Raw genomic sequence first — 24805 nt, forward strand, 5'->3', positions numbered from 1 at the left:
AAAAGTTATAAAGAAACAATGAAAATAATAATTGATGTTTGTTAATGGTACGTCCATTAAGTGTATTTTTATCTTGTGCTTGTAAAGCTTAAAACATGTTTTGCTTTTTGCCTACGATAATTTTCTTTGGTGTGTTTGTAAAGACGTAATTGCTTGCTCACAACTTTTTGGACGTGGTATATGTTGCTTTCTCCGTACTATTCTTATTTTCACGTTAATTAATAATTATATGTTATATTCCATTTAACATAACTACTCACGAACTAATTAACATACACATTACAAATCTCATTATAAAGACATACAAATCAATGAAAATATTATTTTTACTCATATTTTATCTATATATAAAAATATGTAATACACAGATGAAAACTTTAAAAATAATTTATTTATTAAAAAAAAATTATTTTATAGAAAAACTTTAAAAATGCACCTTTATTCATACTCATAGTAGCATAGAGTAGTGTTATCAAAAAGTTAGCAGAAGAGAGTAGACACAAACAAATATATATTATTGCTAATTTACTTTATTGATTCATAGTAAAAAGGTAGTTACAAGAGAATGACGTTTTATTCTTTGCTGACTATGAGCTATAGCTCTTTATAGCATACATATGCATCACATTCACTCATTAAAAACCGCCCAAAATTGATGATAATGGAATCCTTATTTTCTGGCTTCCTTCATCTTTTTGTTGAGGTTGAGCATTTGCGAAATGAGATTGTCTCTGATTCTTAAGAAGTCTATCAACCTCTTCAGCAGATCCGGGGAATGCAACTTCTTTCACTGGTCTTTGTATCTGACTTATCACATTGTCCTCCTCCCCTTCAAATTTTCAAATATCAAAATATTAATATACCGTAATCATAATTTTCTTGATTAATTAAATAGAAGAAAATATATGAATTAATATTAACAAAAAGAAAATTGAATTTAATTATGGTTTTGTTATATATACCTGCAAGGAAGTTTCTCTGGTTGTTTTGAGCATTAATACCAAATCCAAGTAAAAAGAGATCTGAGGAAGCGTTTATGGAAAAAGGATGACTTGCAGGAATTACAACAACATCGCCAGAAGATAACCTTGATTGAAACCTTTGTACTTGTACATTTCTATCTTCTTCTTCTTCTTCGTCTTCTTTTTTATTCTCTTGTTCATTCTCATTTCTTAATCCCACAAGTTCAACCTCTCCTTTTCCTTCATTAACAACTAGTATCACTGTGGCTCTTGAATTGAAGTGTGGTAGCAAAAGTGATCCCTAATATTTAATTTTCACAAATATTCATCAAAATATTAGCAACAAGAAAATTAAAGAAATATTTCATTTTGATCGTTACAAATTTTCGTTGGTCATTTATTTCTTCTAGAAGTGATTTTAGTCGACTAAGAAACAAACAACAATCAATTGAAAAATGTATTTACCTCATTGATCTCGACAGAGTTGAGAGAAATATCTAAGTCTTGGAGTTGAGGGTTTTTCTCTGGAGTGATCTCAAAGAAGTTGCCATACTTGTTGGAATAGATAGGATTGCGGCTTCTCAAGTTGAATGGCTCAGACTCAGAAGATACACTTTTTTTAGAGCTTGATTTGGCATTTTTGCTTAGTTCCTCAATTTGTTCCCTTGATATTTTCACTATCACATCTGCTTCCTGCTGGCTCTGGCTCTGGCTCTGCTGCCTATCTTTATGGCCTCTTCTTTGTTTTGGCTTTTGCTCTTGCTCTTCTAAAAGAACCCTCTCTATCTCCTCATAATCGCTCTATAAGTTAAGGACAAAAGTTATAATGGCTATTTGTGATTTGTTAATCAAAATTCATACACATTAAATCAAACCAAACCAATATAAAAAATATATCAAAAATAAATAAATAGTTTGTGTTGGATGTATTCTTACATTGAAGGAAGCCTCTAGAATTTTCTTGCTGAAACCCTGGAAGTATGATTGTTGGTTTTCACTTCCAGACAATGAGAACGACTGTTGTAAAGGTCAAAGAACGGTAAGAGAATAAAAAAAATAGAAAAAACAATGACTTGTATGTTAAACATTTTTATAACCGTATAAACATTTAGGTATAAGCTATTTGTATAATAAAAGATGAAATACAGTACTAATGTTTTCATATAATCGATAAAAATGTCTTCATATGTTAACTTAAAGAACTTATGGAAATAAGATGAAAAATATTTATATGTATGTCTTTAGACATTTTCATAAACTTTCTTAAAAAGTTGTTTATACTTGTAGATAAGTTTAAAGAAATTAATGCAAAGAAACATATAAAAGGGATAAAAGAATAGTAAGTGTTATATTACCTGAAATTGACCAGGTCTATTAACAGGGATGGCGAGATCTAATACTCTAAGATCTTCATTATCATCTCTGTTAGCCAAATAAGCAATGGTGCCAGCAGGGAGTTTGATGGTATCTCCTCGCTCAAGGTTGAAGGTGTTTCTGTCGTTGGGGTTCAATACCGTCAGTATAGCCCTTCCTGCAAGTATTACCCAATAATTAATTAATTCATTTCTTTAAATAAATTACTAGCATATAAATTGATCATTAATTAATTAGTTACCACTTAGGACTACAAGGATGAAGTCGGCATCATTGTGTTGTGGAAGAAAGAGGGTGTGAGGTTTTGAGTTATATTCTACAAGACGGTAGTTTTGGAGGTTCTCAAATAATTGAGAACGTTTGTCGAACCTTTGGAGAAGACGAACGTGACCGTTTTCGTTCTTGAAAAGAGTTTGAAAGTTGTTAGACTTAAAGAAAAAAGGATTCTCCTTATTGGATTTCGCACAAACTGAGGCCAAGAAAACAATTCCTAGCAGTACCAAAAGTGGAAATCGCGCTTTGATTGCCATACTGATGATTGAATTTCTCCTAGCTTTGGATTGATGATGAGATGATGGAGTATTGTGAGAAAATGGAGTTTGTATTTATAGCTATAAAATGATTAATATGCACAAACATTTGGCCATGGTGTGCCATGCATGTTGTACGTGTGTTGAAATGAACAAAATTGAGGTGGCAAAATTAATGAAAAGAACTTGGTGCATATGCATGTTGGAGTTTTGTTTGAATTTGATGAACCTGGACATTCTTTTACAAAAGGGTTCTTTGTGTTTGTCTTCATCACCCACTAGTGGTTTGATTTTCGTTCGAACGTATAATTTATTGAAATGAATAGAATGTTAGTATTGTGGATTGGAAAATCATCTTCGTACATCCATTCACCACTTCAACATTTTATGAGGAGAAAAAATACAGAGAATGACGCCGTTAATTAGTGTTTGGATAAAATAAGATATTTAGAAAGAAAATAAGATGTGAAATATATGTATAAAATTTTGAGATAAAATATAAGAATTGGTTTAAGTTTATGGTATTAATTAAGAGAACCATGAAAACAACTAAATTTTAAATACCTTTCTAGTCCCTTAATTTATTTTTTAAATTGAATTTCCACTTATAATTTAAAAAACAGTCAAGTTATTTGGTTCCTCCAATTTTAATTAATTGAAGTGGAATTGAGTATATTTAGAAAGGAATCATTAATTAAAATTTGATATATATATTTTTTTAATTTAATGTATTTTGTTTGATTTTATTGAAATAATAATAATAATAATAATAATAATAATAATAATAATAATAATAATAATTATTATTATTATTATTTTTATTTATTAGATTGAGAAAAAATATACGAAGGAATTGTTAGCAAAATAAATTGAAGTTGCTAAATAGGAGGAAGTTATTAAAATAATATAACATGTTATTTATTTTGGCAAATCTACGTTAACTTTAATATATTTTTTTATATATTTTGTTTGATTTTATTAATATAATTTTATTTTTTAATAATTTTTTTTTAAATTAATAATTATTCATTTGTTATAAAAGAATAAATGGCTATAGATAGTCACATCCTCACCGTTGGAAGAAAAAAAGTTATAATAGAAAATTTTAAATAAAAAAAATATAAAAACAAAATATTCTATTTTTTCTCTCAAAAATCTCAATAGTCACTGATGAACGATGATGATAAATTTCAATCAACATTCTTTACCGAAATCCAAGATTCAAACATAACTCAAGAGAATACACATATAGAAATCTACAACTCAATGATGACTCTTCATCATATGCATATTTTCCCACTATTTTAGTCTTATTTATCCTCAACTACTAGTTAAATTAAGGATTTATTTGATATATTTTGTTGATTTTTGTTCCTTGAGTTAAATTAAATGTTTTATGTTTTATTTTAGTGATTAAGTAGGAATTTTTCGTAATTTTACATTGCGTTGCGTTTTGGTGCAGTGCTGAATTTTGGTGAGAAATCAATATGACACATGTAGAGTATTTCAGCCATATCTGGTGTTGTAGATGTCCAATTGGAGTCAAACCGAATGCAAATGAAAGCTAGGATCCATAGCTACAACTTTCATGAAGACACCGAAACCAAATGCAGACTCGAAAGAGGAGAAAAATGCAATATACGCCGGACAGAAGAAGCTGAGCGCTGGAGCGCGCCCAAGCGCAAGCCAAGCGCTTTTTCCCAGCATTCGCCACTGTCGATACGCGCCTGAGCGCGCCCAAGCGCAAGCCAAGCGCTTTTTCCAGCATATGCTACTGTCCAAACGCGCTGAAGCGCGTCCAAGCGCGCTGAAGCGCGCCTGGGCGCGCGACCCGCACCAGCAACCATAAAAACGCAGATTTTTACTGTTTTAAGGATCTTTTTCACTATTGGGAAGTTGGGAGACTTGTGCCCTAGCATAGAAACTCAAAGACGGCCGTTTCTAACATCATTGGAGCAGTTTTATCAAGAATCATTCATGAATCCTTCTTGTTATTCTTCTCTAATCTCTATCTTTTTTATCTCTGTCATGAGTAACTAAACCCTATTTGTTAGGGATGAGTGTAACAAGATGAAACCCTTATTTTTATGATTTGATTTCTGGTTATATGAGTGAGTTTATTGAATGATTTTTCTCATCTCTGTGCTTAATGCTTTTTATTGCTTGATCAACATTAAAATGTTCTACGATTTGTATTTTGAAACGGAAGTGGACTTTACGAATGCTTGAGATGAGAAATTCATGAATTTGTAGTCTAGACATAGGTGCAGGTCATGAAACCAATTAAATTAGTTGCAAAGCAATAATTTATAGGAGAATTTCTATACGGTAATGCTTAATTCTAATCTTAAATCTACTAAGGAATTAGGGGTTACTTTGGAATTAAAGGTTCTGTCACTAAGACATTAGGGCAAGAATAATAAAGAGAATTCGGTAATAATTCAATAAAGGAATTCAATAACTAGGATCAAATTAGACACCAAGGTTGGATTCGAAGTGAAACTCATCCCTGATATTTTTCTCAATTTATAAAAGATCAATTTTACTACTGTTGTCAATTTTAAATATTATTTCAATCAACTTGGGAACCTTTTGTTCAATTTTAGTAACTAAATATAATTCAATAGTAAAACGCAATCCTTGAGTTCGACACTCGGTACTACCGTTTTATTATTAATTAAAAAAATTCAAATCAAACTTTTTCTTTTTTTTAAGAAAAAAAAGGACTAAAAAGGTTGGAACTTAGTTAATCGATGACCTCTCAAATTGCAGTTTTGTTTATTAGTGGTGAAAATGGAGATTTGATTGAGAAAAAAAATTGGTGTTAGAAATTTTAGATGATTAATTAGTTAAGTTAGTTAGTCAGATAATTATTTTACACTTAGTTGATTAATATTTATTTATTGTTTATTATTTGTAGGAACAAAAATTCTATATGTACTTATATTTACAAGAAAAATGGTATTCTTTTTCAAATGAAAGATGGTAAAAATTCTTCTCGAAAATGGAAAGTTGATAAATCCACATAGTATAATTAAGATTTTGAGTAGACGTTATGAAATAATATTTAAATAGAAGACATAATATAAGATAGTGAATGGTGTAAGAATTGGTGGAAAATGAAAGGTAGAAAAAGAAGATTGACACATCAAGTTTTGCTGAAGTGACACAAATTTGATTTTATGGCATTCGATATGGTGAAATGTAAACATATGATGTTGGAGTTTTGTTTTAATATTATAATAGATGTGTATTAATAACTTAATCAAGTTATAAATGGTGGATGCATATAGATTTACTACGGATGGATTGTGAAAGTTTTTGTAATAATTTTAAAGTTTATGTTTATTGAGTGAAATTTAGAATGTGTATGTTGTAAATGTGATATCTTGTACTTATTGTGATACGTTTTGAAAATTTTAATTTTTTGTGTGTTGCGAACTTAACTAATTTTCGAAAAATAAAAACAAAATATATTTATCTTGAGGTTTAGGTTTTCACAATGCACAATTTTTGAAAGTAAAACTTTTAATATGACATGTAATACTAAATCACTCTGAATCATTGGTGAGGAAATGAGGTACTATGTCTCCAATTGTGGACAAACATTCACGCCCTCGTAGACTTGATCAGTTCAACCCAAGACTCATGTAAGTGACTAGTCAATATTAAACTAGATTTGCTTGGCAACTCATTGGCATTGACGTGTTCCTACAAGCCATATAGTAATTACTCTAGAATACCCCAAAGATCTAACCTTGCCCATAGGCTCAACTATCCTAGGTTACTCCTTAATTAGAACTATCATCGACATGGGTTAGATTTATTATAATTTCATATTTCTAGTAACACAATTTAATAATCACAATTCACATGCTCACTTAATAGAACATAATGCTTGGGTAGTCACAATCACATGATTTAACATAACATACCACTTTATAATCTAAATAATACACAACCAACACTTAGAGTCACATAAAAACTACACTATTCATAATAGCCAACCCAACAATTACTACTTGTCAGCAACAATATTCACAATACAAAATATTAACAATCATAACATGTACATCTTAAGGTGTATTTAACATATTGTTTTACTTTCTATCATAATCACATACCATACTTAATTTATTTAATTCACTTAGAGGACGCTATACCTCGTGAAATCCCCAAACGATTGGAAAACATGAGATTCATATCCATCCTACATAAATTTATACTTATGAACTGAACGAATGAAAAACACATCTTATCTAATATCTTGGCCAAAAGTCTATTCTCAAGGAAAAGTCTAACTCCTTGCTTACTAACTCGAATTTCAATTGGTGAAACTCTACATTGATCATTTAAAATTGATAACCAACTATCATAGTGAATTAAAAGTGTATAAATTCAGGATATCGAGGAAATAAGGCTTATCGATCGATGGAAGCACTTTAATGATAAATCCCATAGTCAAAGTTGATGTATATTGAAGAATAATCAACAGTAATGAGTTATGATGGTCAAGTTATAAATATTTGATGGTTTTGGTGATCTAAAAAGAAAAACTAGTATTTGAGAGCTTTAGGGTTCTTTGAATCTATATAGGGTTTTCTTAGAATGACTAAAATCCTTTTTATATTAGCAAGAAAACATACTACCACACAACAAAGCCATTGTATCGTACAACAACACGACATATTCACGTCTCCATTTAAAACATAGTTCATTTAATGAAATGTATTTTCATAGTGCGAAAGGAGACATTGAGTTGGTATCCTATTTGCATTATCTCGCCGTGCCATCTATTTCAATTTTGGTTGGTTTGCTTGATTCTTTCCTAACTTTTAATAGTCCACTAAATCCAATATAAGTCCCACATAAAACCTTCAAACTTAACGCATCATAACTCAATAATACACATCAACATAAGACATATATAGATTTGAATATAATCCTACAAAATGGGGTGTTACAGTTTTCCATGTTTGCCCATATATGTATAGACTTTATTGGTAGTGAGGAATACCATATAAAAGTAGTCCTTGTTAATGATTAAGGGAATAATTGTAGCATGTGGAACTCATTCCCCACACTTTATAAATAATTTTCCAATGTGTTCCATTGTTGACTATCCATTTTCTTTGGAAAATATGGAAAAGTCAAGAGTTTTGTATCCCCTAGGAAAATATCAAAATTTGTCAATCATCTCTGATATGAGTTCATGTACGTAGGCATGTCCAAAGATTTCAACTGTAACCCAAAATAACACTTTATTATGTTAGCGTTGGGGTCAGAAATCAGATGTGGGTTGTTTACCTATGGCTACTTTTGGCCTAGTTCTTGGGAGTGTTAGTGCATAAATGGTTTTAACTATAATTCTCTGGTTGATATTTTGATGATAACAAAACAAACAAATAAATAACAATTTTCTTCTAACTATATTTTTTAGTGTGCATATTAAGTTAGAAGGAAAATATTTATATTAATGACTATCTATTTTAAGGTAGCATTAATTATGAGTAAGTTAGAGATAATAATCTAAGTGTTTTTAACACAAAGAATATTATCACATAATAAACAAGTAATTATATTTACTAATAGAGGAAACCATACTATAACAATAAGGAGTATTGCAATATGCTTCTGATAGTCTATAGTTCGAGTTAAAGCATTAAAGACAAAGAAAATATAAGTCAATGATTAACCCTCTAAAGACAAAGGAAAAGAAGCCTGCAACGGTTATCTACCTCTGACTAAAAACTCATCTTGATCCTCTAACTCAAAAATCAAAAGAAGAATGCTCCAAGTGAAACATCTGATAAAGTTATTGTTCTTGAACAAACTTTAGTGAAAAAATAAAAAGAAACTATTGAGAAAGTTTAGAGTGACTCTGAAGAATCTGTTAAAGCTGTGTCTGACTCTGTTAAACACACTCTCAACGCAGCTCTGCTGGATATTCAAATACAAGTTCACTTTGGTTATTTTGTGTATGACAATCTTGATATTCAATTTCACCATCTGATAAAGTCAACACAATAAAAAGTCAACACAATAAAAAAGTCAACATAATAATAAAATCAATTCTCTAATAAGAAGTCTATGCTCCCACATTCATTGGTCATCATAATGTACTTATCATCTAATTGAAGAACTATATGACATCATTTGAGATATGTCTTCTTAATTGAAGATGTGTTGAATTAATTATGAAGATTTATATGGATATGTCTTAAAGAAAAATTTGTCTTAAATGTTGATTTAATATCTCCAACGGTAATAGTCTTAACATATACATTTTTCAGTATTTAAGTAGAAACCGATCAATATGAAAACAAAGCTGAGAGAATGAAAAAGACAATTTGTTAAGAAGAAATTATGTAAAAGCCTAAAACAGATCAAAAGAAAAGAATGAATAAAAAAATCATCTCAGTAGAGAGTTATTAGAATTGTTGTAAATTAATCAAAATGTTTTATTTACTTAAATTGATATAGGACTTGGAATGTCATATCATCTCAATGAGAATTATAATCTTAGAAATAAACTTTGTATCAATTCAGAAACAAACTAGAACTGTTGTAAATGAACTCGATAGTGGGAAAAACCTTTCGTTCATAAGAGTTATCTAAAGAGGTATAACAATACTTATGAACCTCAACAACAAACTGTTAGAAAGTTGAAGAAAAGTTCTAATGGTGAGAGCTTGGAGAGGCTAAAGAAGAATACTTAAAGCCCGAAGAGGTAGAGTAAATAATATTTGTATGCTACTGTTGAAATAGTGGATTAAATTCTCGAATGTATTAAGACAAAACCTCTTTGTAAGGGGATGACTAGATATAACAACGGTTTGTTGTGAACTAGTATAAAAATCCATGTGTTTATTCTCTCTTTCTCTCACTCTATTACTCTAATATAAGTTCTTTATGATTCAATTTTATTTTACTAAACATGTTTTATAATTGTAAGTTAAATAATTTGATAAAGAACATATATTTTTTATATTTTTTAGTTAAGCAATCGAAGTATTATTAAGAAATATTAAAACACAATTTAAACCCCTCTTTCTTTTGTTATTCCATGTGTGCCCTCCTTCATATTCCTAATTGGCCTATACACTCTTGAACCCACCAAGCTGAAAACATGTACATTAGGTATTGGCAAATAACTTGATGGATTAATCGAGACACATGGGTATGCTATTCATGACTATTGTCCTACAATCACTGGTGGTCTTTGAATTCCTGCTACCGAGCCATATGCAAGCCGACAACATAAAACACTTTGTACATGATGTCATGTGTGCCCAAATCTATCTATTATCTAATGAATGGTTTGGTTTTTACCATTGGTTACTTAGGTGTATCAACTATGAGTAGTGAGGTAGCTTCAATGGAGGTGCACTTGTGATTCATTTGGTCTTTGATGACTATATTTATTGGATGATGGCGAATGATCTATACTGCTAAGACTTCTACTAGAGCACAAATGCATACACCAAATGTAATTGTTATCTAGCAAACTCAATTTCTTGATTTTGTTTGTCTTTAGCTCCCACTAAATATATCAAATTTGTTTTGAACTTGAAAGTTATTCGAGGTGATTGGCTAAAAGCTCTCAACAAATATCCTTTTTACTTTAAGCGATGACACCAAAGAATGAACTTTGTCCATGTATTGTAAGTTTTTTAACTACTCAAAAGAGAGTTATGTTATGCGATGAGAGTTTGTGAAAACTAAAGTATAGTGTAAATAAAATATCATTAAAAATAAGATTTTTATTGATTGATGGGTATTTATAATGAAATTCTTAATGAGTATATATAAACTAAAAAAATCATAGATATCACTTATTAGTCGTCATTGTGGCCAACTAATAGTAATGTTCCAACTGACGTTGCTTGGCTACATGATTAGAGGGAGATGGGGACTGACATATGTCTTGGTCCTCTAAGTTTCGTAGGTTCATTTCAGTTATTTGTTAATAATTTCTGACCATATAATAAGTTAATTATTAAACAATTTTTACATAAAAATATTGTTAATTGTATATTTTAATAGTCATTTTAATCTTCGATTGTGTCTTTAATTAATTAATTTGGTCATCAAATATTGAAGACATATTGGTTGAAATAGCTGTTTGACATTGAAGACAAATTATTTCCTTGTGAGAATTTCCTTGTGAGAATGGTTGAAATAAGTGTCTGACATTTGACGCGGTAATGACCAAAATAGTTGTATTTTAAAGTCTGAGAAGTTTTCGAAGTTTTCGTTTTACAGACATATTGGTTGAAATAGCTGTCTGACATTGAAGACAAATTATTTCCTTGTGAGAATTTCCTTGTGAGAATGGTTGAAATAGGTGTCTGACATTGAAGACAAATTATTTCCTTATGAGAATCTTCACCATTAACCGCCAACGATGTGTAAACCAGGTGCTCTCTCTGCTGTACTCCCTCTGCTTCTTCCTCTTCTTCTAAATTCTCTCTTTTTAATTGTAATACATTTAATATTATAATGGTCACACTTCCCACATTTATGAAATCAAAATAACTTTATACTTTAACATAAATATTAAAGTTTTGGTGATAATTCTTTGATATTCTATTATATATATTTAAAACAGACCCCCGAATGCCACCTCATTCTATTTCATCCACTATACAAATATTTCCTGATGTGGACCTCTTCTCCTTTCTCCCCTCTCAATGGCTAATCTCCTTCAATCCTCATCTCAATAATAATATTATTTTATAAATTTATAAATTATAAAATTATTTTACAATTATTTATAATAAATTTATAATTTATAAATTATTTTACAATTTTATAATAATTTATAATTTATATTATTATCAAATTATTTTATAAGTTATTTTATAATAAATTATAAATTATTTTATAATATTATTAGTCATTTACCAATAGTAATAATTTATATAATTAGTCATTAAATTCAATGGAAAAAAACCACCTAATAACTCATAAATATCGACATAAATATTCTCTCCTTTAATGGACAATTATATTATTCCAATTCTGGTGAGTAATGATTTTATACGTTAAAAATTCAATTACTCATTAATGTCAATCCATTTATAATTTCTTTCAATTTATGTCAATTCATTTTTTAGTAACATTTTATACAATAAACATATATATTCTATTTGACAAAAAATACATAAATTTATAAAAAATAATCATAAAATAAAAATATATGAAAAATTATTAAAAAAGTTACTTCCAATTATTAAAATACACAAATTTATTTAAAATTATAATATATGAATATATTAAAAAAAATATAATCAACAAAAGTTTACTATATATATGTGTTTTGAAAAAATATGTTAACACTTAATTTTTATCAATTAAATTATATATTTATAATTGAATGCTGTTTTTTATTTTAATTTTTTTTTATTATAATGATAATTTGAATGTTAAAAAATAAATAAAAATTTAAGTATTGCATAAAATTAAATTATTTTTTAATAAAATTTATTTTTGGTAAATATCAACATAACTATAATTCAATTGCACAAACAATCAGTTAAAACTTTTAAATACCTAAAATTGATTTAAAGTATATGTAAATCTTTAATAAAATTAATTTCAAACTCTTGATTAAATATATTCTATAATTTGTTTTTACAACAACTTCTCATGCTCGTAATTAAAAAATTATACTAATAAAACAAATAAATTTAGATTACGCTACAATATAATTCAACATTAACATTTTTTTAAAATAAAAGATATTAAATAGTGAATCATATTTTTAAATTTTTATATCTTATTTTTGGGTATAAATTTTCCTAAATTATCATTTTGTATATCAACGTGTACAATTCTGAGTTTTCATCTTCCAGGAGACTTAGTATTATTAATTAAGGGTATATTTAGAAAAAATAATAATATATTAAGGAATTTGAAATGAATGTTATATTTAGAGAAAATTTTTTGGCTAATAAATTGGGACAAAGGTACTATTGAATATTGATCATATGCTTGTCACTAATTAGTGTTTTTTCCTTTCCACATTTAACTGTGTGGACAGTCCAATATTTGCAGAAATAGTTCCTGAGAAGTCGCGGACAGCTATATATGCTTTGGATCAATCTTTTGAGTCTATATTGCAGTCATTTGCTCCTCCTTTTGTTGGATTATTGGCACAGCATGTTTATGGTTATAGACCAGTTCCAAAAGGATCCTCTGATTCTGTTGAAATTGAAACTGATAGGGAAAATGCTGCATCACTCGCCAAGGCACTTTGTACAGCTTTTGTAATTCCTATGACACTCTGCGTTATCATCTACTCATTACTTTACTGCACGTACCCGAGAGACAGAGAGCAAGCGAGAATGGTTGCATTAGAGGAATCAGAAATGCAGCAACTAGATGTGGAAGATTGCACAAGAGAAGAATATTGTGAAATTCATGTTTTAGAATCAAATAGACTGAATGGCAAAGAAAGTAGCAAGATTGATCATGTAGATTATTCAAGGGAAGAGAACATAGACTTAGATGACAATGATGAGAAAGTTTTGCTGTCATAGTTCACATTTGCAAGGAATTGTGGAGCCTCAGTGGACAATTCAAGCCTTTTGATGGGTTTTATGATATCATGGGGAACTTATATAGCTTTTTTTTTTGTTCTGATACCTAATCACACAAACACAAGGAGGGATCTTTTATATGACTCTGAAAAACTATTTATACAATGTTCATCCCTTGATTTTTGACGCGGTAATGACCAAATCTGAGAAGTTTTCGAAGTTTTCGTTTGTAACGCCCCAAATTTTTGATACGAATATTACTGAAAAATATTTATTTTCTTTTAGAAACAACTAATTAAATATTTATTTTATTTTTTCTCCAAAATAAAATAAATTCTCTTTAAGTGAAATTCAAAAGAAACAATGTTGACTGAAATTAATGATATTCAATTTTTTTCTAGCTAATGAAATATCACGTCTGCATTTCTATTAAAAGTTAATGATGAAGAGTAAATAACTTTACAATGTGCCGCAAAAATTTAGTAATACAACATATTATTTTCAAGTAAAATATAATTTTCCCACGTGCGTGCACCAATCAAACGTCATTCATGCAACTCTTTGAAATCATTAGTACCTAAATGTTGGTGTAAGGGGTCAGTTCATCCCACAACAAAATTAAACCAAATAATATATTAACAACCATAAAATATGAATATAAAATCTTTTCGTAATAAAAGATTTTTAAAAAATTAATTCTTTAATAGTTCTTAAAGATGTATCAAAAGTCATAGAATGTATCTAAATAAATCAAGTAGCAATCGTATAACAAATAATTAGACCAAAATAAAATAACATAAAAATGTATGCAAGTCATGCATGCTCCTAAACATATATGATCCGGATATAACCAGCCACACAGGCGTCCACACAGAAGTCACTCATACCAATGGGGAAAATTAAACCAGCCACACAAGCGTCCACAAAGATGCATATGATATGTCATGAAATGATAATGAAGCTCAAAGATACATATCACCACCCAATTAGATAATCACATAAATCACAAGCCCCCTTAGGCAACCACAAAGATAACAATATTTAAAACACAAATCAACAGCCACTTAGGCAACCACAAAGATAACAATATTTAAAACACAAATCAACAGCCACTTAGGCAACCACAAAGATAACAATATTTAAAATACAAATCACCAGCCACTTAGGCAACCACAAAGATAACAATATTTAAAATGCAAATCACCAACCACTTTGGCAACCACAAAGATAAAAAAATTTAAAATACAAACCACCAACCAAATCACTTAAACAACCACATAGATAAAATATTCAAAACACAAATCACAAGCCACTTAGTCAACCACAAAAATAATATTATTAAAACACAAATCAAGGTTTGCCGCTAAACACATCACAAAAATCAACTTAATCATGTTATCATAATTAAAATTAAAACTTTACACCAATTCCCCCAAGACTCATATAGATTTCTTAAAAATCAAAACTTTGAAATGAAATAGCACAAAAATCGAAACTTTAAATTAAAGACATCCTAAAAAAATATTACTCATGAGATCATAATAAAAACCATAGCTTTATAATTAAGTATACATAAACAACACACAAATAATAACTTTACATCAAATATATGACATCAAACATATTACTCATGTTATAATAATAAAAATCGAAATTTATAATTAAGTTTATCAAAGCAAACATATTACTCATAAAAATAAAATATTATAGTTAAATTCTTTAAGGCAATTAAAAATCAATATTTTTCTTTTAAGACAACAAGTTTTATATCAATATCTTACAAACTATTAATTTAATATCTAGCCTAACATTGCATGGGGAAAAGCCCTTACCTTAGGCGCTTTCTTTCTTAACACCTCTAAATTTGCACGAGAAATAGCTCACGAGGCAGTAATGAATTCAACACCGATAGATATTAGAATTTACGACTCAGAAAATTATTTTGAGAGTGTAAGAATGACAAATATGTGTGACAACAAGATGCCTAATAGAAACGTATGAACATATAAGCTATTTACGTTGCACTATTACCATTGATTTCTTGTCTAAAATTGAAGTGCACTTAATTCCAACATTATACTACCAATAATTACTATTTCTTTAATTTTATTAGGTTGTTACAAAGCCAATTGAAATTTATATGTATGAGTTAATTTGAATTAACTAATAGAGTTCACCATATATTGAAGGGTGTCACACACTAATTTTAATTAAATAAATAAATTTGAGATTGTCACATCATCCTTTTAATTTTTTTATCTAGTAGTTACGAAACCAAAAATTTCATAGAATTATTTTTGTAGACAATTATAATAAAATTATAATTTTAGTTTAAAAGAGATGAATGCATGAGATACAAAAAGGACAATAGTCTTTTTGTGTCCTCTCTTAATTGCACAAAAAAACTTATAATTAAATTTATAATCTTCCTTTAAAAAATAAATTAAAGGTGTTTAAAATGAATTAATGCACATTATGCCAAGAAACACCATGAATTGTCATAAAATCTTGTCATAAAGGAGAGTAAAAGAATGAGTCAAGTCACTAATTTTTGTTTTTATAGGATGAACCAAAAATATTTTCAAAACACTTCTACATAAAGGTTGGTTTCACTAACTCTATAATATCTCCTAAAATGAATACTTATCTGGTCACAAATAAAACTAACAAACAATATAACTTATATAAATTCTAATTTAATTAAATAATTCAACTAATATTTTATCAACTAAAATAAATCAAGCAAGACAAGAATACCACTCACACATAACAAAATAAAACAAACATATCTAACACATCAATTTCATGATTATCGAAACTAATCAAATAAAAAAATGTCCATTTATGAAATAATGACATCATAAATAGTCCCCATGTAATTGTCACGTCAAAACAATTAAGTAAAAATGAAGATTATAATTATTTAGGTAGAATAGAGTGTGATAAAATTTAATTTAATTTATTTACACATAGAATAATTATTAATTTAATAATAGCAATTACTAAAAATATACATATATAATATATATGAAAATTTTGGGGTGTTACATCGTTTTACAGACATATTGGTTGAAATAGCTGTCTGACATTGAAGACAAATTATTTCCTTGTGAGAATGGTTGAAATAGGTGTCTGACATTTGACGCGGTAATGACCAAAATAGTTGTATTTTAAAGTCTGAGAAGTTTTCGAAGTTTTCGTTTTACAGACATATTGGTTGAAATAGCTGTTTGACATTGAAGACAAATTATTTCCTTGTGAGAATTTCCTTGTGAGAATGGTTGAAATAGGTGTCTGACATTGAAGACAAATTATTTCCTTGTGAGAATCTTCACCATTAACCACCAACGATGTGTAAACCAGGTGCTCTCTCTGCTATACTCCCTCTGCTTCTTCCTCTTCTTCTAAATTCTCTCTTTTTAATTGTAATACATTTAATACTATAATGGTCGCACTTCCCACATTTATGAAATCAAAATAACTTTATACTTTAACATAAATATTAAAGTTTTGGTGATAATTCTTTGATATCTATTATATATATTTAAAACAGACTCCCGAATGCCACCTCACACCCGAATGACACCTCATTCTATTTCATCCACCTATACAAATATTTCCCACATCAGCTTTTAGCTGATGTAGACCTCTTCTCCTTTCTCCCCTCTCAATCATGCCCTCAATGCCTAATCTCATTCAATCCTCCTCTCAATAATAATATTATTTTATAAATTTATAGATTATAAAATTATTTTACAATTATTTATAATAAATTTATAATTTATAAATTATTTTACAATTTGATAATAATTTATAATTTATATTATTATCAAATTATTTTATAAGTTATTTTATAATAAATTTATAAATTATTTTATAATATTATTAGTCATTTACCAATGGTAATAATTTATAATAAATTTATAATTATAAAAAGAAAATAAGAAATTTATTAAAAAAATTATTATTATTTTAACTATATCTATTAAGTCAGTTGATCAAAATATCCGACTTAAAAAGATAATGTGTTGTACTGAATTTATGATATTTAAGTCGGTTAAGCTGAATCGACTTAATATGACGAAACTCTGTTAAGTCGGTTCATGAAACGAGTTAAAAAATAACCTATTTTTTAAGTCGTTTGTTGTTAACTCGGATACATAACCGACTTAAAATGTACATTTTAACCAACTTAAAAAGACAAAATTCTATTAGTGCTGTGGACAAAATTGTGAGACTTTACGTAGATTAATTATTGTCAAATTATATGCATAATATTACACAATATTTAAGAAAATTTTATGTTTAACTGCACAACATGTGAGTTTAATCTAGTTATTTAATATAGTGATGTTATATTTTTGTTCTGGACGACTTATGATTTTTTCCGTTATTTTGAGATATTTTTCACTTTAAAATTTGAGATGTTCAAATATAGATTTTATCTCCTTTTGAGATGTTCGAATATAAATTTTATCTCCTTTTATTAATAGATGTTCGAATATTTTTGTTCTGAAAGACTTATGTTACATTGATATTATCATTATTTGGCAATTTTTGATTTCACGTTTGACAAGAAATAATTAATTTAATAAATTTCTATTGTTGGACACTTTGGTTCCAATATTTTAGACCTTATTGTAGATCATATTTTGACAATATCTACCAATTAGTGAGACACTTTGTACATGATATGATCTATGCCGATATCTATCTTTTGTCGAATGAACGGTTTGTTCATTATCACAGGTTGGTTAGGTGTATCAACTCTGGGTGTTGAGATAGCCTATGTGGTAAGTGCACTAATGATAGCCATTCATGAGATCATTTGGTTTTTGATCGTACGATCTTAATTTCTTGATTTTATTAGCTGTTAAGTCTCATTAGATGTATCAAATTTCCTTTTGAACATGAAAATTACAAGCTCTCAACAACGAATCCTTTACTTCAAACTATTTGGCCAAAGAGTAAACCATTTTACTATATCGTGGCTTCTTTGACTACTTCAACGAGAATTAAGATATGTGATGAGAATTTGTGACAACTAAAAATAAATTGTAGATAAAATACAAATAAAAATATTAATAATATTTTTTTGATTGATGTTTTCTTATAATCAGGGGCGGATTTTTCACAAGGCAATCGAGGGCGGAGGCTCATGCTCCCACAAGTTTTTGTTTTTTTATTAGTAGGAATTTGTTTAGTACATTTTTAAACATTTTATTCTCATAAATAGATGTTGTCACACCACAATTTCTTTAATCTTTATTCTCATTATATTTTATATATGAAAATATTATAAATTATTACTTTTTAAATTTTTAACATAAATTAAATTTTCATGTTTTTTTTTTAATTAAAAACAGTTTAAACCTTTATTTAATATTTTTCTTCTATAAAAAATTATATTTATTTTCTTGCTCCCTATAAACAATATTTTTAAATCGGTCACTGCTTATAATAATATTCATAATGAATATTTATAAATTGAAAAACCGGAACTATATATTATTAATTGTGATTGTGGCCAACTAAATACTAATAGTAATGTTCCAAGTGTGAATTAATTGGCTAAACTTCGTATTGTTGTAGCTGTGATCGTGCCAGTTACTACTCTCCTAACATTCCATATTTTACGATCAATTTTGTAGTTGTTGCCCACTTCATCTCTCTTTTCATTGTGTCTCGTGAAAATATAGTGCCTCCATTTCTCCATTTTTTAATTTTCAAACGTCATTAAAAAAAAAAAAAAAAGAAGAAGATAATTTCGTGTCGAATAGCTTATTCACTCAATTGCTTTTTCATTTATTTATTATGGCCTCAATTGCTATGTTCAGTTGCTTGTCGTTATTTAACTTAGAATGTTTTAAGTGTGAACGGAGAAAAAAAAACAATTAAATTTTCTTTAAAATAAGAATTAAAAGTGAAAAATAATACTTTTAGAGAATAAAAAATTAATTTTTTTTTAGAAACTAAAAATTAAATTTAAAGTTTTTTAAAGACTAAAAATTAATTGAAAAATTAGATTTTTCAAAATCTGTATGAGTTATTTCCAAAAACCATGAAATCCAATTATTACAATTTTTAATTTAAATCATTGATAAAAAAAAAATAATAAAGATAAATTGAATATTATTTAAAATGAGAGAATTAATACATCAAGGATTACAAACACCTATATAGTTAATTAGATAAACAACTAACTAGTGTAAAATAACTAATTGGCTAATGTAACTAACTAACCAGCTTTAACTAATTAACTAAGATATCTAACATCACCTCAAGCTAAAATGTGTTTATTACACTTTGAACTTGAAAAATATCAACAAAAATATCGAAAAAGACATTGATTACAAAAAATATGAAATGTCAAAACACATTGAAAAAAGACTCTGATACATTAATAGAATATACAAGATATTGATATTAAGCATAAAAGAGAGGAAAATATAGATAAATTTTGTATTGATCAAATGAGAAAGATAATTTACGGTAGTAGAAATAATGAAGTTTATATAGCCAAATTAGAAGAACTAATTTCTAATTAGAGTAACTAATTTGTAACTAACACCTAACTAAAGTTACTAACTTATTACCAATTTTAAATCTCTAATATCCCTTTGCAAGCTATGAGATGTTTACGACACTTTTATCTTGAAATAAATAACACAAATGTTGGTAAAAGAAAATACAGAAAAATAATGAAAAATGTCGAAATATATTCACTAAATAATTTTGACGAAAATCAATCGGCTAAAATTTTACTTTTTAAGATTTATTATTTGCTTGAAATAAGAACAAAAACAATTATAATATAATTTTGCTTCTTCATTTGTTTTGTAATTATGCAAGATCTTCAGTTTTTTTTAACGAAATTTCCTGTGATATTCTTTGATCATTAGCAAATACTTCTTAATGAGAATTTAATTATAGATTTTTTTTTTAGAAACAGGAACAAGCTTATTTTTTTTAGTAAGTGTTGAATCTATAAAATCTACATTTCAATGTAAGATCTTTGTATGCATTATTTTTTTGACTCCATCTTTTTCTTACTTGATCAAAGTTGTTGATATAACAAAGTTATTATCAAAGAATTAGAGAAGTTTTGAGTCTTTGTAAAGTTTTATTGACAAATATTTTGTCCTTATTACTCATTGTTTTATGAGTTTTTTTTAATCATCGTGATGATGAGATGATTTTAACTTAGAATTTAAGAGAGAATGAGAAGAAAATGAACAAATTATTTAATAATCAAATAAGAAAGAAAAGATAAATCAATTAACCTCTATTAAAATTTTCTCAAAAAAATTTGAGAAATAGCGGTGGAATAATTATCTCTCTTATATGATTTTTTTTATTTAAATTATTATAAGATAGAAATAGATAAAAATAAAAGAATATTATTAATAAAATGAGAGAATTAATAAATCAAAAAATACAAACATTTATATAATCAATTAAATAAATAACTAACTAGATGTAAAATAACTAATTAATCAACTAAGATTTAGAACACCAATTTTTCCTTTCTCTCATTCAAACCTCAATTTAAGAGGTCATCTAATAATGATAATAACAACAATAAGTGATGATTCATTAACCACGTCGGATTAATATAAGTTATTAATTTGACTATAACCAATAGAGTAGACAAGTAACTAGTGTACATTAATAAACATAAGTTAAGTTAGGAACCAATGAAGTTAACTTTTAATAATACCAAACTCAATTTAAAAAGTAAATACCAAACTCAATTTAAAAAATAAGGGACTAGAAAGGTATTTAAAGTTTAGTAGTTTTCATGGTTCTCTTAATTAGTACCATAAACTCACACCAATTCTTATATTTTATCTCTAAATTTTATACATAACATCTTATTTTCTTTCTAGATAGTTTATTTCTATCCAAACACTAATGTATCGCGTTATTCTCTCTATTTTTCTCTTCATAAAATGTTGATGGGGTGAATGGATGTCCAAAGATAATTTTCCAATCCACAATATAACATTCTAATCATTTCAATAAATTATACGTTCGAACGAAAATCACACCACTAGTGGGTGATGAAGACAAACACAAAGCACCCTTTTGTAAAAGAATGTCCAGGTTCATCAAATTCAAACAAAACTCCAACATGCATATGCACCAAGTTCTTTTCATTAATTTTGCCACCTCAACTTTGTTCATTTCAACACACGTACAACATGCATGGCACACCATGGCCAAATGTTTGTGCATATTAATCATTCTATACTATAAATACATACTCTCTTTTCTCACAATACTCCATCATCTCATCATCAATCCAAAGCTAGGAGAAATTCAATCATCAGTATGGCAATCAAAGCGCGATTTCCTCTTTTGGTATTGCTAGGAATAGTTTTCCTAGCCTCAGTTTGTGCGAAATCCGATAAGGAGAATCCATTTTTCTTCAAGTCTAACAACTTTCAAACTCTTTTCAAGAACGAAAACGGTCACGTTCGTCTTCTCCAAAGGTTCGACAAACGTTCTCAATTATTTGAGAACCTCCAAAACTACCGTCTTGTAGAATATAACTCAAAACCTCACACCCTCTTTCTTCCACAACACAATGATGCCGACTTCATCCTTGTAGTCCTAAGTGGTAACTAATTAATTAATGATCAATTTATATGCTAGAAATTTATTTAAAGAAATGAATTAATTAATTATTGGGTAATACTTGCAGGAAGGGCTATACTGACGGTATTGAACCCCAACGACAGAAACACCTTCAAACTTGAGCGAGGAGATACAATCAAACTCCCTGCTGGCACCATTGCTTATTTGGCTAACAGAGATGATAATGAAGATCTTAGAGTATTAGATCTCGCCATCCCAGTTAATAGACCTGGTCAATTTCAGGTAATATAACTATTCTTTTATCACTCCTATATGTTTCTTTGCATTGGTTTGTTTAAACTAATTATCTACAAATATAAACAACTTTTTTAGAAAATTTATGAAAATGTCTAAAGACATACATATAAATTGTTTTCATCTTATTTCAATAAGCTCTTCAAGATAATATATGAAAACACTTTTATAGATTATATGAAAACAATATTACTGCATTTCATTTTTTATTATAGAAATGGCTTATACATAAATGTTTATACGGTTATAAAAACATTTATCATACAAGTCATTGTTTTTCTATTTGTTTTTTTATTCTCTTACCGTTCTCTGACCTTTCCAACAGTCGTTCTCATTGTCTGGAAGTGAAAACCAGCAATCGTACTTCCAGGGTTTCAGCAAAAAAATTCTAGAGGCTTCCTTCAATGTAAGAATACATCCAACACAAACTATTTATTTATTTTTCATATATTTTTATATTGGTTTGGTTTGATCTAATGTGTATGAATTTTCATTAACTAATCACAAATAGCCATTATAACTTTTGTCCTTAATTTATAGAGCGATTATGAGGAGATAGAGAGGGTTCTTTTAGAAGAGCAAGAGCAAAAGCCAAAACAAAGAAGAGGCCATAAGGATAGGCAGCAGAGCCAGAGGCAAGAAGCAGATGTGATAGTAAAAATATCAAGGGAACAAATTGAAGAACTAAGCAAAAATGCAAAATCAAGCTCTAAAAGAAGTGTATCTTCTGAGTCTGAGCCATTCAACTTGAGAAGCCGCAATCCTATCTATTCCAACAAGTATGGCAACTTCTTTGAGATCACTCCAGAGAAAAACCCTCAACTCCAAGACTTAGATATTTCTCTCAACTCTGTCGAGATCAATGAGGTAAATACATTTTTCAATTGATTGTTGTTTGTTTCTTAGTCGACTAAAATCACTTCTAGAAGAAATAAATGACCAACGAAAATTTGTAACGATCAAAATGAAATATTTCTTTAATTTTCTTGTTGCTAAATTTAGGGATGCATTAACAGAGTTTCACATTTATTTTCTTAGTGAAATATTTTGATGAATATTTGTGAAAAATAAATCTTAGGGATCACTTTTGCTACCACACTTCAATTCAAGAGCCACAGTGATACTAGTTGTTAATGAAGGAAAAGGAGAAGTTGAACTTGTGGGATTAAGAAATGAGAATGAACAAGAGAATAAAAAAGAAGACGAAGAAGAAGAAGAAGATAGAAATGTACAAGTACAAAGGTTTCAATCAAAGTTATCTTCTGGCGATGTTGTTGTAATTCCTGCTAGCCATCCTTTTTCCATAAATGCTTCCTCAGATCTCTTTTTACTTGGATTCGGTATTAACGCTCAAAACAACCAGAGAAACTTCCTTGCAGGTATATATAACAAAACCATAATTAAATTGAATTTTCTTTTTGTTAATATTAATTCATATATTTTCTTCTATTTAATTAATCAAGAAAATTATGATTACGGTATATTAATCTTTTGATATTTGAAAATTTGAAGGGGAGGAGGACAATGTGATAAGTCAGATACAAAGACCAGTGAAGGAGGTTGCATTCCCTGGATCTGCTGAAGAGGTTGACAGATTACTAAAGAACCAGAGACAATCTCACTTTGCAAATGCTCAACCTCAACAAAAAGATGAAGGAAGCCAGAAAATAAGGATTCCATTATCATCAATTTTGGGCGGTTTTTAATGAGTGAATGTGATGCATATGTATGCTATAAAGAGCTATAGCTCATAGTCAGCAAAGAATAAAACGTCATTCTCTTGTAACTACCTTTTTATTATGAATCAATAAAGTAAATTAGCAAGAATTAAGCGTTATTCTCTTCATCTTCCAAGGTTATCTTTTTTTCCTTTTTCATAATCCCATCGCTCTCGTTTTCTCTCCAATCCTATATATCACCTTCAAAAGATGAAGTTTGACATATCAGCATTTGATTCATTTGGGACCCGGGGATCCACTATTTTTGCTATTCCAAGATGATCCCTCTGTCTCTGTGTTTTCACATCGAGAATTCTTTGCAGATGAAGAGATATCAAGGATACTTTTTGACTTCACAAACAAAAAAAATTTATTGGAAATATTTAAATAAACGCGTGTTTTTTTTTAAATAACCCTTTTTTGAAATTTTTTTACCAAACTACTCCCTTTTGAAACTTAAATATCAAACTACTCTCTTTTTATTTTTAGTTATAAATCGCCATTTGGAACGACGACTTTCTTAAAGAAGTCCAAGTTCCAAATGGTGATTTCCTAAAAGATTTTAAAAAAAAATATTTAATTTTTTTTTAATTTTTATTGAAATAACAAAAATAATATATATATATATATGTATATAGATATAAATAGAAATTTTAAATTACATAGATTGACTAGAGCTGACTGTAACATTTGGACAATGTTTTCGAGTTTGGCCAGTTAACCGACACAGTCTACATTTTCTTGGTACTTTTCTTTAACGTCCATTTCAATTCTAATACGGG

General features: G+C 28.3%; 2 protein-coding genes across 2 annotated transcripts; one reads left to right on the top strand and one right to left on the bottom strand.

Moving 5' to 3' along the window:
- Positions 1-623: 623 nt before the first annotated feature.
- Positions 624-22711, bottom strand: LOC101515194 (vicilin-like; the record flags this gene model as incomplete). The annotated part of the gene is given in 15 exon segments (NM_001309706.1): positions 624-829; positions 963-1263; positions 1428-1748; positions 21704-21717; positions 21720-21722; positions 21725-21782; positions 21785-21817; positions 21820-21952; positions 21954-22013; positions 22016-22018; positions 22020-22033; positions 22119-22159; positions 22161-22292; positions 22629-22658; positions 22661-22711. Coding segments are annotated over 15 exon segments (1344 nt in total). The 3' UTR covers positions 624-635.
- On the top strand, positions 21696-24142 carry LOC101515515 (vicilin-like). Its single transcript, XM_004492978.3, has 6 exons — positions 21696-22033; positions 22118-22293; positions 22631-22711; positions 22846-23172; positions 23384-23684; positions 23818-24142. Exons 1-6 carry the CDS (start codon positions 21745-21747, stop codon positions 24009-24011), a joined length of 1368 nt encoding a protein of 455 aa, XP_004493035.1. The 5' UTR covers positions 21696-21744; the 3' UTR covers positions 24012-24142.
- Positions 24143-24805: the final 663 nt, after the last annotated feature.

Source organism: Cicer arietinum, chromosome 3 (assembly GCF_000331145.2).
Source record: "Cicer arietinum cultivar CDC Frontier isolate Library 1 chromosome 3, Cicar.CDCFrontier_v2.0, whole genome shotgun sequence".
In the NCBI taxonomy this organism is placed as follows: domain Eukaryota; kingdom Viridiplantae; phylum Streptophyta; class Magnoliopsida; order Fabales; family Fabaceae; genus Cicer; species Cicer arietinum.